Source organism: Neodiprion fabricii, chromosome 2 (assembly GCF_021155785.1).
Source record: "Neodiprion fabricii isolate iyNeoFabr1 chromosome 2, iyNeoFabr1.1, whole genome shotgun sequence".
In the NCBI taxonomy this organism is placed as follows: domain Eukaryota; kingdom Metazoa; phylum Arthropoda; class Insecta; order Hymenoptera; family Diprionidae; genus Neodiprion; species Neodiprion fabricii.
The window spans coordinates 40,509,213-40,526,242 of NC_060240.1; the positions used below are offsets into that span (position 1 = coordinate 40,509,213).

At 42.2% G+C, this 17,030-nt stretch overlaps 3 protein-coding genes across 3 annotated transcripts; 1 reads left to right on the top strand and 2 right to left on the bottom strand.

Moving 5' to 3' along the window:
• Window positions 1-7: 7 nt before the first annotated feature.
• LOC124175653 lies at window positions 8-7,023 on the bottom strand. The gene is made up of 2 exons (XM_046556055.1): window positions 2,925-7,023; window positions 8-2,597 (listed from the first exon to the last, which is right to left on the bottom strand). The coding sequence occupies exons 1-2, from the start codon at window positions 7,021-7,023 to the stop codon at window positions 202-204; spliced, it is 6,495 nt and encodes a 2,164-aa protein (XP_046412011.1). The 3' UTR covers window positions 8-201.
• A 40-nt stretch (window positions 7,024-7,063) lies between these two features.
• LOC124175654 lies at window positions 7,064-11,440 on the bottom strand. The gene is made up of 3 exons (XM_046556056.1): window positions 11,039-11,440; window positions 7,244-7,492; window positions 7,064-7,109 (listed from the first exon to the last, which is right to left on the bottom strand). The coding sequence occupies exons 1-3, from the start codon at window positions 11,113-11,115 to the stop codon at window positions 7,064-7,066; spliced, it is 372 nt and encodes a 123-aa protein (XP_046412012.1). The 5' UTR covers window positions 11,116-11,440.
• Window positions 11,441-11,472: 32 nt separating this feature from the next.
• LOC124175253 (lysosomal-associated transmembrane protein 4B-like) lies at window positions 11,473-17,023 on the top strand. Its single transcript, XM_046555302.1, has 5 exons — window positions 11,473-11,700; window positions 14,695-14,767; window positions 14,862-15,023; window positions 16,062-16,215; window positions 16,369-17,023. The coding sequence occupies exons 2-5, from the start codon at window positions 14,696-14,698 to the stop codon at window positions 16,482-16,484; spliced, it is 504 nt and encodes a 167-aa protein (XP_046411258.1). The 5' UTR covers window positions 11,473-11,700; window position 14,695; the 3' UTR covers window positions 16,485-17,023.
• Window positions 17,024-17,030: the final 7 nt, after the last annotated feature.

Here is a 17,030-nt window from a genome sequence, read left to right on the forward strand (position 1 = left end):
GGCGGGATTCCTTTTCCTCATCCGGTTGTCCATGTATTCATCAATTACTTACAGAACGAAATGTTTCCCTAAAGTTTACACAATGAATTGTACGAAACTCGACGCGACACGTAGCACTTATTTTTTTCATTTCTATTTCATAATTGTTAACGTGAATGCGAATTGAATTACAAATCTCAGTCCCGATATCCTTGCCCTGTGTCATGTCTCTTTGCTCCCCTTATTGTTTTTCACTGGCCTGGGTATTGAGCTTTTCGTTGACACCGCATCTTTCTTTGGTTCAGCATCACACGTACTGCTACTCGTTGAGGCTAAAGCTGCATGACTACCATTTGTATCAGAACTAACAGCACTTGTTTGCTGTTTTAAACTCGTTTCAGCAGAGTCTTCATCAAACTGGGATTTCATCGATTCGCTCGACCGTTTATCAACAACTTCACTGGACTCTGGTAATAAATTTATGCTGCTCTCAAGCTGTTCGGGAAACTCTTCAAGGAATGTGTGATTGGAGATGGAAATTTCCCGGGAAACTAATTCGGACGTATCGGTGATATTTCGGTACGACAAACTTGCAAAACTGTCGTAGCTATGAAAATCTGAACCAGGTGAGTCGAGTTTCTCAAGGAAATTTGAGTACTTGACTTGCTCAATGTTATTACTTTTCACTAGATTTTCGTGAGACTGGATTTCATCGACTCCTGTATTTGAATGTTCTTTCCTGAAACTCTGCAAGTGCAAAAGCTTTACTGCGCTATCTAAATCCTTGGTTGGAATGACAACAAGCGATGAGTCGATTCTGGATAAGTTTGATGTCCCTTTCAAGTATATTTCATCAGAAGAATTAAACGGCGGAATAGCATCCCGAGATCCTTCTCCAGGCGTATTTCGGTCAGATTCTGATGTTGTTTGAACCAGGGAATGAACATTGACGGTAAGGAGTTTTTTAAATAGATGCAACAGGTCTTTGAAGACTTCAACGTTGTACTCGGTTCCAATGGCCACATGTTTTAGGCTAATTCTAGACCTTGGCACTGGCATTTCAAACGGCACACTACCCGAACTTTCAGATGTTGATTCGACTGATCCCCTGAAGTGACCAATGAGTTCATCAATAGGCGTATCATCAGACCTGTCCAAAATATTCACGATCTTCTTCTGGCACTCTTCTTTCATTCGGTTTCGTGTTTGAATCTCTGCTTCCGGATCGCAGTCATTCAACCGAGAGTCGATCCAAGAGTCAATCATCGTAGGACCAGAAACCGAAATGAAACTTCCAATCTTCGAATCAGTTACAGAAGAAGTCTGAGGTTCAACTCGGCTAAATTGGTGGCTCAAAATTTGCTGCATCACGTCGTTCAACTTATCTTCAATCCTCGTAGCGTAAATTGGTGACATACGATTGAGTTCATTTTTGGTGGGGAGAGTTTTCGTAACCAATACATGCGATTTTTCATCTCGCCATCCATTTTTCGTACTTCCATCAGCACCAATCACATCCGGCAGAATTGACTCTGCACGTAGAGGTGCTTCTTGTTCAACCACAACTAATGAACTAGACATTTCCGAAGATTGTTGAGTTTCGATCATCTCATTTCGACATGAATACCTTCTCGAATCGCTATTGGGAGGCAGCAAGTTGTTCATCAAATCCAAAGCATTTTCTGATAAAATTGTTTCTCCAATAGGATTTTGAGATGCACTAGTCAAGCAAATTTGTCTAGGGACGTCAGTGACGTGCGAGTGTTGGGTCATTTCAGATGAGGAAAGAATGCCAGGAGTCATCAGCGGATCAGAAAAAACATCAGGCTGTTCACTATCGCATGACAAACTTTGGCTGACCGCCGATCCAACTGAACTGGGCGTGGGAGGACGTGAAACGGTTAAATTTCCATCACTGTCGGAGTCCATCAGATAACCCGAAGATAGTCCTCTACCTCTCTGAGGTACGTATCTCGCGCTAAAAAAATCCAAATTTTTCTCTGCGATCAGCTTATCTACTTTGACCACTCTTCTAGAAGGCTCGGGGATAGCCACAACTTTTCTTGCCCGACTTTTCCGTTTACTTCTGGCTAGCTGGAGTCTCGTAGACAACGGAATCATCCGATCCCAACTCGAAAAACGGTTTACCTGGTGCTTCGTCTCTTTCTGGGAACTTCTCGACCTTGATACAGGGTCTTGAGTAGCTTGGAGGTCACCGATACCTGGTAGAGTATCAGATCCTTCTTCAAGATTGCCAGAAATTTCATTTGTGCAGTGTTTATCTTTTCTTTGCACGTCAGAATTGTTCAATTGTTGTGATGACTTAATGCCGGAAGATGTCGACTGTCCAGGCTCACTGGATGAGAAAATCCCCGAGGAATATTCAGTAATCATAGCATAATTCACGACAATTTTCATGAGATTATGTAACTTTTGTAACTCGCTGTTATCTGGAAACCGCAAATCTGTTACCGAGGAAACTTCACCCTCTATACCAACCGACGTTTCGCACTTTTCAATTTGATCTTCACGGCTATTTCCATGAACATGAAACGGTTCTAAAACAGTGTTCATTTTCTTAATCAAACTTTCTGCAGACTCAACATCTCTCAACACTTTTTCCGACATTGGGTTATCAGGTCCGATGAAAAATTTATCTTCCGTAGGATGGACTATTATGTTTCCAGATAAGCTCTGCTCATCATCCGTTATCCACAAGTCCGCAACGTCCGCTTCTACATCCACGTCTGCAGAACGAGGTGAATTAAAATCGTTTGGCTCGTTATGCTCTGTGGTCAAGAACTCGCTCTCAACTTTCATATCTTCACTGGCAGCTTCAAGTTTTTTCACCTTCGTTCCCTTTTGCAAGAAAACTAATCCATTCGTACAATTGTTTTGTTCCATAACCTGATAAAACACGGAATTGATGACATTTCGTCTAAAATTTACTCTTCTAAGCAACTCAGAGGGCGTTGGTGGTAGAATTGATGTTTCTGTTTCCAAAATATTCGACAGAAGTTTCTTTCCCTCATCGTCAAACAATTCATCAATTTTCTCAGCGGAAGAGACTCTGCTTTCTGGATTATTTTCGGCACCAATAACTACTTGACAACTTGAACCATATTTTATCTCCTCTCGATCCTCTGCTCGACCTAAATCATTAGTCTCCGTTGAAGTTTCTGCTTTTAATTGTTGATATTTTGGCGCGTCTGATATCCTTGTCACTGTCATTGCTTGCTCTGGTGAAATTTGATTTTGATCAACAGAATGATGACGAGTACTGTCAGCCGGTGTTTTTTCTGACTCTCGGCAGTCATGACTCACGTTGATAATTTTCCCAGCAATATTTTTGATTAACTGTAAATTGGTGATCATTTGTAAAACTGTTATAAATTCCGAGCCCCGCAAATTCCCGAATAGATTCTCATCGAGGTTATCACGAATCTGCAAATTTGGATCCTCACTGCGAGTAAACATTTTAGAGTTAGGAAGTTGGTCAAAAATCTTCTCTATTACGTTCTGCATTTCTTTCCCTCCAGAATTGAAGTGGTTCAGAATACGTTGGCAAGACGTAACGTCAACCTGAAACGGTGGTTCCCCGTTGACATCAAACGACCTGAGTCTGAACGAGGTTCCCTGAATTGTGTCAGGAGATTGATGGATGATATCCCTCAGAGCCAATCCTACTCGTTCGCGACTTCTCGGTATAGATCCTATGCGTCGTTCCGAATCGTGTCGCTTTGAAAAAGTCGGCAACATTTTAGGTGTCGGTAAGCCCTTGAATATGCTCAACAAGGATGCCTGTTCCTCATGAACTGCGTGCATCCCAAGATCGGCTGATAAATTAAACCCCAAAAATTGTCTGGAAGATGATCTCCGCTCCAGTGGGCAGAGCGGGTCGACCAGATTATAAAGATCTACATCAGGGATTTCCGGTATCTCGATTTCTGTTGCTGGTTGACTGATGAATTCGTCTCTATACCCCCTCAACGCTGCTGCTTTCACAATTTCGCCCATAGTGAGATTAACGTTATTGAATATTGGATAAAATTCATTTGTTCTTTCGCCCAGATGAAATCCTCTCTCAGAGCTTTCGCTATGGGCGAAAGCACTCTGTAGCATTTTTTCTGTAGTCTCATACACGATATCTTGCTGTTCTAAACTACGATCCCTCATCACGATCGTGTCGTTCAACTCGTTTCGTTCTCGTTGAGAGATTTCGTTGTTATTTAACCACCCGCATGACCAGTCGATATTCTTTATGGCTTCTCTAACGTTCTCCGATATGTTTTTCTCCCCCAACTGTACATAGTACTCGTCCTCAATTCGACGTGGGATTTCTTCAGGGGTTGTCGAAACGTCGACCATCGGTGACCGAGATTCATCGGGTATCGAAATCTCCGAAGACCCAGTAGTAGAGGTATCAGTGCCTCGTTTTGGGAGGAACGTCTTTATCGTTGTAATTGACACGTCCTTACTAGTCGTAGGTTTGTCATCGATGTGTCGTTCAAAAAAATAAACTTCGATCTCTTGAGCTCTGAAGTTTGCTTTTGCGGTAGTTCTATCCAAATCCCGTCCTTTTTGTGAGCCCTCGATTCTTCTGCACGATTTTGAACTGACATCAGACTCATTTCCTCCTCTGTCAGATTTACTGTACTTCGAATGCTGCTTCCTCGCTGCTTTATCCTGAATTTTAACCTTCTGCGACTCTGACTTCAGTCGTCCACTACCGCTGTACATTTCGACGAACTCTTTCGTCGCGCACTTTCTGTGCAGAGAAGAGGGATCGATTGGTTTCGACCTCGTGAACCTTGCATAAGCATTATCAATTTTCCACGTCAATTCCTTCTCGGGAGTTTCAATTTCAGGTACCGAAGGGACGTACAGGATTTGGTTGGCGCGACTCCGACGAGTAGCAGCGGGTGAAACTGAAGGTTCTGCATCATCTCGATCTGAACAAGAAATCGCCGTTGGCTGCTTCGAAAACAGTAAACCAGTCCGTGAATCGTGGGAATCATCTTGTCGATGTCCAATTTTGGGTCTTTCATGCTGCTTACGAGCATCCATTTCTCTCTTATATTTCACGATGGTTTTTTCGTTGTAAGCTTTGAGTGCTTCGATAGCTTTCACTTCCCACTCTCTAGAAGATTTCCGAATTTTACTAGACCCCAATGAACTGGGCGGGGATCGCGTATCCAACCAGTTTCTACAACGGCTGCCCTTTTGAGAAGATTTTTCACCAGCCACGGATTCATTCTCTGGAGCAGAAAGAACAATGCTTTTATCAATTTCTATCAATTTTTGTGAATCCGAAATTGAGTGAACTGCAACACTTGGCTTGTTAAATTCGGGCAAACGATTTATCCGTGATTCGGATTTTTTTTTTGTCATTGTAGGTGAAATTTTCGAAGAGCAAGGAAATTTTTCGTTGAATTTCGTCGGGTTCGTTGGACCAGAAGAGACACTCTCATCTCCCAGCAATGACAAACTGTAGATTTTTTCATCTGAGTTTTCCCACTGAATCTTGAGAGACATTCTCGAAATAGCTGGTGGTTTATGATCATGATGATCCTGCGGCAGAGTGGCCGATTTTATGATTTCTTCTTCTAAGTTTTCTTGAAGCTCTGTTGTTGGATTGTGAAACATGTTAGAATGTTTCGGAAAGCTTGATAATAAGTATGAGTCAGCGGAGACATCTTGTTGAGATGGAATCGGTGACTCCTTTTTTGAAATGGTTGTAGAGTCAAAGCTTTCAATACCTGAGATGGGCATCTTTTCGAAAACGTGACTCACATTTAGAGCTAGAATATCAGCGTTGATCCCAAAGCTGACTGAACTCTGTGCTGAAAATGCATGTTTCCCCGCCGCAGAGGAATGAGAAAACTTGTCAATAAATCGAGAGCCATCTTCACGGTCGGAGATTATTGTTTCGCAGCGATGATCACTTTGCCGATTGACTTTATCCTTGTTGTGTTCACAACTCCATCGAAGTCTCCAGTCAATTTCTTTCAAAATATTGTTCAGAGTCTGCTCTGCGTTTTCCCTCGATTTTTTACCTTCAACGTAAATCCTCTGCAGTTTAAATGGTTTAAATTCGTCATAGAGCATCCTTTTTATTACGGAAACAAAGTTTATCTCTTTTAGATTCTCCCAGACGATACCATCTCTGTGTACAATGGCCTGGAAGCAGGATGTGGGAAGACATGAATCATGAGTGTGGTAACTAAATGCCGTTGATACTGTATTTGATTCCAATTGATATCGCGCAAGAATTTCTGCAGCCTTTGCATTTCCCGAATTACTTTCGTCCAGGTCATTGCTATCGTCTTCCTTTTCATGCGATTTTCTTTCATCGTGACGATTCTGACTGCAGCAATCAAAAGATTTCCCTCTACTCGGCCGTTCTCTCTTAATATCGACTGATTCCCCAGCAATTCCTGACGCCACGATTACTATTTGGTGCATCGATCCAGCATCAGATGTAGAACTGTTGGAATCTCGATCATTTTCTTTAGAACAAATCGTTTTTTCACAGCAGATACATCTCCTCGAACTTTGAGCTAATTCGTCTTTCGATCTAGAAAATGAATGCTCAATTTGCGTTGCTACGGTGCGTGGTTCAACGGCTTCCTTTGTCACAGACAACGTTGACGGCTTCGTTTCAACCGCATTGATATCAGTTGATGGTTTTTTGTGAAGCTTGACAGTAGTGGCCTCAACTTCTTCGTAGGTGAGCCCGAGGATCTTCCTGGTTTTTTCGGCTGGTGTAAGGTTTGCATCGTCGATGATACGTAAGCGCGAGTCATCATCAACGTCATCAGAGTCCTGACTTTCTATGCTCAACAAAGTAGTCAGAGACTTTGAGATCTTATGATCGGAAGGTATCTCCCAGTCCTTCGGACCAAAGAATTCGTTGTAAGTCAGACAACTGTAATTCATTCCTGACGCGTTGTCAGGATCTGGTGTTCTTGGTATTTTACCGTCCAAAGACTTCGAAGCCCTGCGACGTTGCGCTAAGGTCAGACTCCGACCCGGCTTGATCATTGGGAAAACAGATACACCATCTAACTCAGCGTAGTGAAGATCAAAGTAGTAAGATCTCAGCCGACGCCATAAGTATATTGAAGGCACTGCCGATGGGAAAATATACGGTGAATAAAAGGAGGAACTGATCACAAGTTATAATCTCAGCAGTCCAAGATTCTTTAGGATCGAGCGGTTTACTGTATTCACGATTTTAAAATAAGAGGTAGGATTCACTCACTCATCGATATTATCCGAACAATGAGAAACTCCACAGCCAATAACCCGCACGAGTGCAATATCCAACAAAGCAACAGACCAGCAATTGTACAAATTATATCCGCAACGATGTTCTTCATCATCTGGAGGTACAGCCAAGGCAACATTAGGCGATGTCGATTTCCAGTGAATACTGGGTACAGCATGACGACGTAGAAGATGAGGTGAAGGTGGGTTGTATAGTTTCGAAACAAGACGACACACGAAACTACTGCAACGGCGAAATTACACTGATTATTACTGCGGTATGATAAGAATATTGATCGTACTAGCTCAACTACAGCTTCGTAATGCCGGTGACGCTCATTGGATATTGTAAATGATGACGAGATGTTTGGCAAGATTTCAAGAGTATATTACATGATACCCCCCTAAGGTTCAGAAAAAAGTGGTATCTAGACCTGATCCAAGTCAGGTAGGCCTTTTGTTCTATTTACAAGCGTAACGCGTATCAACTGTCACAGACAGAACCCAAGCGATGCCACTGGTCTGATATCAGATTCGCACTTTCACGGCAGCGTAGACTTTGACGGTTATCTTTTTAATATTCGCAGAGTTGGTCTACTTGTATAGACACTGCACTACCACAACCTCAGCATAGATAGAATGCTGTTTTTTACTTATTTGCAGTTTGCAAGCCCGCTTTAATTAATTGAAAAAGAAACTAGCTTGATTCTTCTAAATTAGATAGCAAACTAATGGATCAGAAGTCAAGCGTGACACCGTGTTAAATTCAATTACAACAGGTTGTTACTATTCAATGAGAGTGATGAAATAAAATCGCGTGCCAATGACACAGAAAGATATTGATTTATTGGTTTGACGGAGCAATCCACGTTAGTTGGAAGTATGAAACCTTCCAAGCCTGCGTAGCATCATTGATAGCATCTGGATCTGTATCAACAATGAACGACCTTTCTCTCTGTTCATTGTGACAGGCCAAACAGCCCCCAACCTATTAGGATAATTGAAACGGTCCTGCACAATTGACCTCCTCAAGCTATTAGGCTCATGCTTGATTATCAATTAGCTGTGCAAATAGCATAGGTCAATTGGACTAACTTGTCTTGAGCCAGTAGTCAATATGGTACTTCGCTGTAAAAGATGGCTCTGGACCGGGTAAGTTCCATATCGCCTGAACGTTACCATCCCAGGTGAACGAAAACCAATTCATCGCATTTCTGACCTAGAATATAAAGAGCGAAGCATTTCTCGTAGTAATCCACGAATGGATAACCGCAGGATCATTATCATAGTAGACTGGTTAATTGATGACTGACTCGACAAAGAGGTAAGTTACCGTGCCGAGTAAAGCCATGATTAGCAATTCGGTATGCGGTGATATTCCAACAAGCTGTCTGAGTGTACGTCTAGGCATGTATATCCCGTTCCACCGCGATTGTGGAAGATCCTAAGCGACCTCCGCGCGCCCAGGTTGCCTGCGGCATCGGTTCTACTGATCATCATCAAACGGACTCGAGAAAATTTATAGCCTGGACTAGCCTCAACGAGGTTCAAGGATTCTCGATCACATGGCGTTTACGCACGTCAATAATTTTGAAGCCCAAACTGACTGCAGACCCTTCGTTGCTACGAGTTACCTACACGTCGATTTTTCCATCAAACAAGAGAAGGACACGATGCGCTGATGCTCGATTTCATTCGCAGTCTTTACCGGTTATCCAAAGTACAATTCTTATTTCACGCGGACCTCTACTGATGCATTTTACTGACAACGCTTAATAGCCCATGGATTAAGTACCTATAAGATGAATAATTTCGGACTCGTTTATTACAATCAGTTTCCTTTTTCTGAGAGACAACCCGTTTCTCAGTGGCAATTAAAGTCGTGATAGTTGGTTACTTCATATTCAGCATGTTGACATAGTGTTTCGAGAAATTTAAGCCACCGGGTAAATTACAAAAGCGTCAACACTGTCCAATAGATAATATCAGAGCTGCTTTCCCACATGTTCGATTAGGCGGTATACCGAGTGTAATTCAGAGTCACGGAACCTGTTCTCGTATTCCGAGAGGTATCGATATGTCTCGTGTCCACGTTCTGTGACGGCAGCAGTGTGTAACTGCGCATAAATATCACGATTAGGTTTATGACACGGTAGGATAATGGTGCATAGCCTTGCGAGTAGACACTGTTACGTAATTATTCACATCAGGTGTATTACGAAGAGAACAAAAGGACCGAACGAGCTTGTATAGTAGAAAGTTTAGTGCGCGTGTAATGAATTTCCTTATCACGTAAGATTATTAGACACGCTACGGAAACTAATAACTACATCATTTATAATAAACGCCTGAATCACGTAATAAATCTTTAATCTTAAATCTCTCTTTACCAAACAGTATTCCCAACGAATTTCACCCTTTTCCTCGAATCTACATCACGTCCATTTGGCAAATGAGGAAAACCAGTCGCTGGATGAGATAAGACGCTGGTATTGACCCGATCGACATTTCTAATACATCTTTGCCGACCCAGAAATCTCAATATCCGCCGTGAAGACAGCTGGTTTACTTAATACAGCGTCCACGTCTGCCTGCAGGTGAACCACACTTTGTCGACGAATCGATCGATAGACCGCCCTTTTAGCGCAAAGGTGCGCCTGACCCTGCAAACTTCGTTATTGGATAGGTAACTGATATCATAGTCGCTGTTTATTAGAGAACGATCGGAGCGACGCTCAGGCACTTTGTTTTAACGTAAATTGACGAGAAAGGCCAAGCGTCGCGTGTTACATCAGAGCCTACACCCGGTTAATCATGCACATAGCGGATACCTGCCAATACATCTTCAAGCTAAGCATCGCCCGCTTAATACAAAAAATTCACCGATAAACTACGTCGTGTAATAAATGCTCGATTTTACGAGTATAATAACCGTACCAGATGCGTAAAATAACCATTATTATTTACTTTGCATCGGCGATGCGGATACGACAATCGAAACCTACTGACCTTGCACTTGGATAAGTTTAGTAACGAGTTCAGTTGCGATAACGGATAATAAGCAAACGGAGCACATGTCATACACCGCGAAAGACTTGAGTACATGTATGTGATGACGGTGCACGTACGAGCTTTGGTGTTTATACAGAAGCTTATAAACATATTTTCATTGCGTAAAGCAAGGCTGATTGTGTCGCGGGTTCGGTGTGTGGGAGGTCAGATATATTATCTCATCGCCTCCCGTGCCGTAATCGCGTAAGTTGAAGTAAATTACGAGCTTGGAATAAAAAATACGCGCACTCTCTAACATTCCTTTCTTTTCAAGCCCTCGTAAGATGGCATGAAAAACTTGTGCTAACAGAATCCAATTAATCGTTCACCAATAAACCCCAAACCGCGCCTAACAATTCCGCAGTTGGCTGTTCTCGTCTTTTATCCGAGAGATTACCGTCTCGGAGAAATTAGGATAACAGTTTTTGTTACCGAAATAGGAGTATCGCATCACCTTAATGTTACTTTTTCGTTTTTAGCACTAATTTTTATGAACAATGATTAACGGGACCACGATACGAAAAAATAAACTAATATATACGGACACATGTGTAAGTCCGTAAAGTGTACACATAAAAATAAATAAAAAATATTACAATAATCGGTAGCGACCTCTAAATATTTTCCAACTTCATCCGGTATTTACGAAAATAATTTTAAAAGTATTTGTCACAAATTTTCTCGAGAGACACCTTGAAAAAATTAAAAAAACGAACCAACCTACCGTACGCGTACGTACCTATCCATACTTGGTATTCCAGTGCAAATGATGACAGTCCCTTGACCTTCGCCTAACTCGTCTCTAAGTATGTACATATCTGCGTACTCGGCCTCTCCATGATATTCTCCGGAATCTTACAGCTGGCGACCTTCCTCGAATAGTGTTGTGAACATACGCAGTTCCTTGCTAATCGCAAAGGTGACGTAATGCACCTGTGAACTGGTACCCGCCCATATGCGCAACGCTGAAACGGAGTCTGCGTTAGTCCGGTGTGTGGGTCCATCTTTCGTGGCAATGAACGTAACGCACACACTCCGAGATGCCGATGGATGGAGTGGCACACGGTGATGTAGGTTGCCCGGGTGCCCACGTAGCGTATAGGTTTCCACACGGTCGGTGTAACGCTACCGAGACCAAGGTGGTGTTGGTCACAGTCACGCATTTGGCGCGGAGTCGTGGTCTTGGCACAGTTTCTTGCCATCCTCTCTTCGGATCGGACTACAGCGAACGATCTGCGCGCAATTTTAAATCGGGATCCGTTCTGTGGTTTTTTTTTTTTTTCTCTTGTTTTGTTAGTCAACGCTTTGCGTACATGGGAAGTAATCGCGCGACAGCAGTGACCATTAATTAAGCAGTACATGAAACAACTTTTGTACAAAAGAAACGAATTAGAGACACACGTGAGTATACCCTTCGTGCTGATTCTGTTATCGGGAAGTTTTTTACCCAACGGACGCACTGTGATTGGCGATATGTTGAAAAGGCGGTTGTTTTCTCTGTCTCTTTTTTTACGTCTTCTCTTTGAGGCCGCCATCGTTCGATCAGAGGACTTCTATGTAGACAGGCGTTCGATTTCTTATCGGAGATTCGATCGGTGCAAAATGGCATCAAAGATGCTTCGACGCGGTTCGACGCGGCTTGACGTAACTTCCTTTCCGTACCTGGGAGTTGCTATCAGGCCAGAGCCAACTCCCAGGATTTTTTATCAAAAAAGGTATCGCGGTCCACCGGACGGCTGTCCACGCCTCTCAAGCACGGTTTTCAATACTTAATTGTCTTGGCGCATTATGCGCGGAAATTCTCTCGTCGACGCGCCAATAGCATGATAAAAACAAAAAAAAAAAAAAACGGTGAATTAAGTAACCAAGACGGTCCACCGCGCTGCTTTTGACTCATATAACGCTGCGAAAGTTTCGTGAGAACGGCCCAATCCTTATTATCATCCACAAAACAAGCGGACCGTGAGATACCTCCTGGATCCAGTAAAATTTTACATCGGTTTCACAGTAAGAAGACCGCCTGCATCTACGCGTCTCGAACACCAGCAGCAGCTTGCACTTGACGGTCAAAAATTTCGAGTACCTAGTGTGCTTTCGCCATGCACTCGATCTCTGCATCGGTCAAGTGGTTTCAGATTATTTTTAACCGCATATGATTGCCATGTGGTTACTCACCTTCTATAAATAAAAGCTTCTTATTTTATGCGGCAATATTCGGATAATTTACGATTATCCCTAAATTTCACGCGCCCTTATATTTCGAGTCTTGAAGAGTCTGAGACGCCATTTGTCTGCCCAAGTTTTGTCAGCTCTTGGTCACTTGACCTTTTTCGCTATGTGTATGTACGAGGCAAACAAGGCCCGTGAGTCTTTCCTTATGAGGAGCGTCATCAGGCCTCGATATCGACTTCTTGTTCACGGTCATGTACACCGGTGACACCAGTTCTCTCCACCACGAATCGTCCCTGAGAGCCAGTTTCCTTTCTTTTCCGAAGTTGAAGCCTGTTCAACGTTGCTGAGAAATTCCCAGATTACGCGGGTGTTGGCAAAAGATATTTCCTAATTCGAACTATGACACGCAATCCGTCATATATGCTCGAGCTGCTCATCGTCACCAATTTACATTATACCGCAACTTTGACCATCGAAGCGAAACGTTATAAAGAAGAAAATATTTCTGTGTTCCATAGTTTAAAAAAATATATAATTGCAGTAACAAGTTATACTCCAACAATCTTTTCACTTACGGCACCTAAAAGATCGTAATACAATTTCGAAACAAAGAATGTTCCGATTTACCGGATCGAACTTTAACCTCGTTGATCAATCAATTCGTCATCAAAACTGGAATTCACAGCGTGTTTCCTCAGGACGAATCCGGATGTACGTTCGGTGACTGTCTGTAAGTCGGAAATGTGTCGAAACAAGGAAATTACGAAACGGACGTTCAACACACGCAACTCGAGTTAATCGAATTGGATTTTATTGAAATAAAATAATACACCGTAAGCGTAGAAAACTGTTGAAAATCGCGTGAGTTTTCAGTAGAAATACTGAGCTGTCAACAAGTTCAGACTTTCTCTTCTGGGGTGCTTCAATTAAAGTGTTCCAAAGAAATTCAGCTCGACAAGCTTCAGCTGCACTTAACAAGTCATCGTTTCGTAATCTTTCAAATTTCACCACTTTTCAACAACGGTAAATCGTTGTTTTCAAATTTCTCAAGCTTCACGTTTCGTTTGTTTTAACAAATCTCTCATAATTTCCCACCAATTATTTGTATACACTTCGGTGCAGAATATGCAAAGATGACGAAACTCAACTGCGTTACGTATACATATAATAACACACTTGCAGGGTGTACGTATGCCGTGAACCGGGTTTGTTTTAAAAAGAAGCGGGAATTCCTGCTCCGTTGTATAATTGAAACACGATGACCACCACGGACCGGTGCTGCAACGCTTAATATTTCCGTTCCACTTGCCCCGCGGCTGCAACGCACGATGATCGAGGTGCAGAAGCAATAATTGTACAAAAGCTGAAAGGTTCAGCGCGGCATTTGATAGACGGCTTTGCGGCTGATTACACAAACATTGAAACGCGTCGGCCCTTTCGCATCTGGCCCGGAAACGCCAGCATTGTCTATACCAGGCGAAAAGAAAGGTCGCCAATGGGCCGATCAGGCGGCCTGCTGCGAGAGGTCGAAAATAGCGAAGGTCATTCTAGGCGACCTATTTTCACCGGGCATTCACGAATAGACGTGAATATTAATCCACCCATATTACTAAGTTCGCTGTTTGGTACGCAAGCCCGGAGAATGAATTCGACCGAACGATTAGCGCCGGCTTAATTAAAATCGTTAGCAGCGCTTCGTCGTGATGCATCGTGCTATTTCAAAGTCTGACACACAATTCCCGTGGAGTACAAAGTTGGCCTAGAAATATATATCCACTGGCCGAGCGAGCGTGAAACCGTGCCAAGGTTGATACGACACTCGCGGTCATTTTGGGGTTGATAAAGATTTGGAGAAGTATGAAAAGTGCAAGGGAATAAGGGGGAAGGGGAATAAAAAGAAGAACCGCGGTTTTCTGACGCACGATTCTAGGCAGAGTGAGAAAGCAAGGGAGCGAATCGACGAGTCGAGTCGACCGCGGTATTTTAAACGCATTCTTTATAACTTGTGTCAGCGCTAAAGTCTATCCCAATCCAGACATGACATCGCAATGTGTATTGTTTGCAGAAATATACGTATGACATGCCTGTTATGTCGTTACGTGTATATATGGAGACGTAATTGTACTGCGTCACGTGGTCGCGATATTATTTTAACCCAGTTTGTGTACAAATATACGCGACGCAATTCGCCAGAGTAACATACGAGCTTTAAACCTCCTCCAGGATGCAGCTCACAACGTGCTGCCGGTGCTGCTCCCTCAGGACTGGGACCATAATAAGCGGAATATGTGGAATAGTGAGTGAAATTAAATAATTTTATTTTCGTTTCGATCACGTCTAGGATTCTGATGAAAATGAAAAATCATAATATCTACGATTTTCTGCCACAGATTCTTGCTGTGATCGCCATAATAATCATGCTGACAACGGAAGTCGAGTGGAAAACTATCGTGATTGACTTTCTGCCGCAGTCGGTAGTCAAAATCATATTGGCGATAAATTTGTGCATGACGATCCTGATCTCAACGCTGCTGATCATCGGAGTGTGCAAGGTAAGATATTTGAGGGCTTGGCAGCGACCCTGGATGTGGATGGTCGTTGACAGCATCAAAAAATGACGTAACTAATAAGAATTTCAACGTGTATTAAAGCAAGAATCTTAAAATTCTCACGAAGGGAATATAATCTTATCCAAAAGTTTGCTGCAGACTCTATAACTGTATTTTTAACTTCGAGAAGCGAGTGACGTTCGCTCGGTTAAACTTGATCATTTAAAGAACCAACCGCAAAATGAATAGTACTTTTTAAATAGAGCTCGTGTGCTGCACGTTTGTTTATCCAACCGCAACTTTTTCTCAGCGTGGCTCTCAGTATAATAACCGAATATAATCGCAAGATGACTTAACCTGTTGTAGGATTTTTTTTTCTCGCACACGATACCCACAATTGTACAACGTGATTTGACGCTTCGTTAACCGCTCGATTTACCGTGATTAAATATGTCAGTCTAACCACCGCGGAAAACGATCGCCGAGCGTAACAACTCTTTACACAAGCACACATTATTCTTCCTAAATACCGTCAACTTGACCAATTATTGTCGTAATAAATTTACCCTTGGCGTTCATCGAAACTTGCTTATTTATCCGCATCAATTTTTCACATCGTCGATCGGTCCTGGTGAAATTTTTACTCCAGCAAAGCTCTCTGAGCAAAGTATACATTAGGAAGAATTTTCACCGATGGGATCTGCATTTTTTCGGAACACCTTGTGATTTATATCCATCTATTGATGCCATTCTAGTTTTTTGCGTATTAATTGAAAGAGGATGAACATTAAAATAGCTTATCTAAACGACGACTTTTTATTTTTTGGAGAAACGAGGAAATTGATGGAAAAATAACGATCTTTATGAAAGAATATTCTATAGAGGTAGCTTCGAAAATCGAATTCACTCGACGTGCAATCAAATAGCGCGACAAAGTATCGCTCCGCGAAACTATTCTGTTACCTGCAACATCGGTTGCCTGATACATTTTTCAAGCAGGCCAAATCCCAACGTTAACCTCACCAATTTTTACAATTACAGCGAAATACGTTTTTGATGCTGCCCTGGGTCGTGTTGGGTATTATGCTGGCCGTGTCGCTTTTGATCAGCGTAATATACACGTCGGTGATGCTCTTTATGAACGACGACGTACTCAACGGTTCTCTTTGGATAGTATTCGGTCTGATATCCGTTGGTGAGTAAACGTTCAACAATTGATAAGCCTTCGAAAGACTCAAAAGAAGTCCGTGGTTGCCGAGAACTCGACGATTGTCATTAAAAGCTGGTGAAATTCCTCTTGTCATAAGATTTTTACATCTAATATTAAAACACTGCGTCTCCGTTGCAGTTGTTTACGTCTACATGTGGCTGGTGGTATACAGTTTCTTCCAACAATTGCGTTTCGAGAAGGCCAATGTGAGAATCGGGCCGTATGGAAGGCCGTACAATTACCGCAAAGCATAGGACTGCATACACGGACAGCGAACGATCGAAGAAATCGTTGGGGAGCAAAGGAATCTCGTTCAAATTGTAAAATAGTCATTATTTGAACAATTGTTTTACTTCCAAAAAATTTCACCAAAGCATCACACATGACAAAATATAGGTACATACATCGTCCGATTCATTCACTCTCGTCCCAATGCAATTCTGCACTATTAAGTATAAATGTGTCCAACACTTATACTCAGTGTAACCAAAGTAAGGATATTTTGCTGGTGTATAATATAAATACTCAGGTAAAAGTGTGCGAGCTGCGAAGAATTTTTTTTTTTTTTATTTTCATCAAGTTTCGTTCCAAATTTTTTTAAGTTCATTTTCCCCATGTCATTGTTACACGTTAGACCTATACCGATATCGCACATTTTATACACTCACTTATCATCGATTCAGACCGCACAAGCATCGAATGAATGAACATGAATTTATTATACACATAATATTATTATACTGTTTTCTAACATTTTTATTATTTAATTGAATAAATTATTGTGTCATTTTTATTACCTC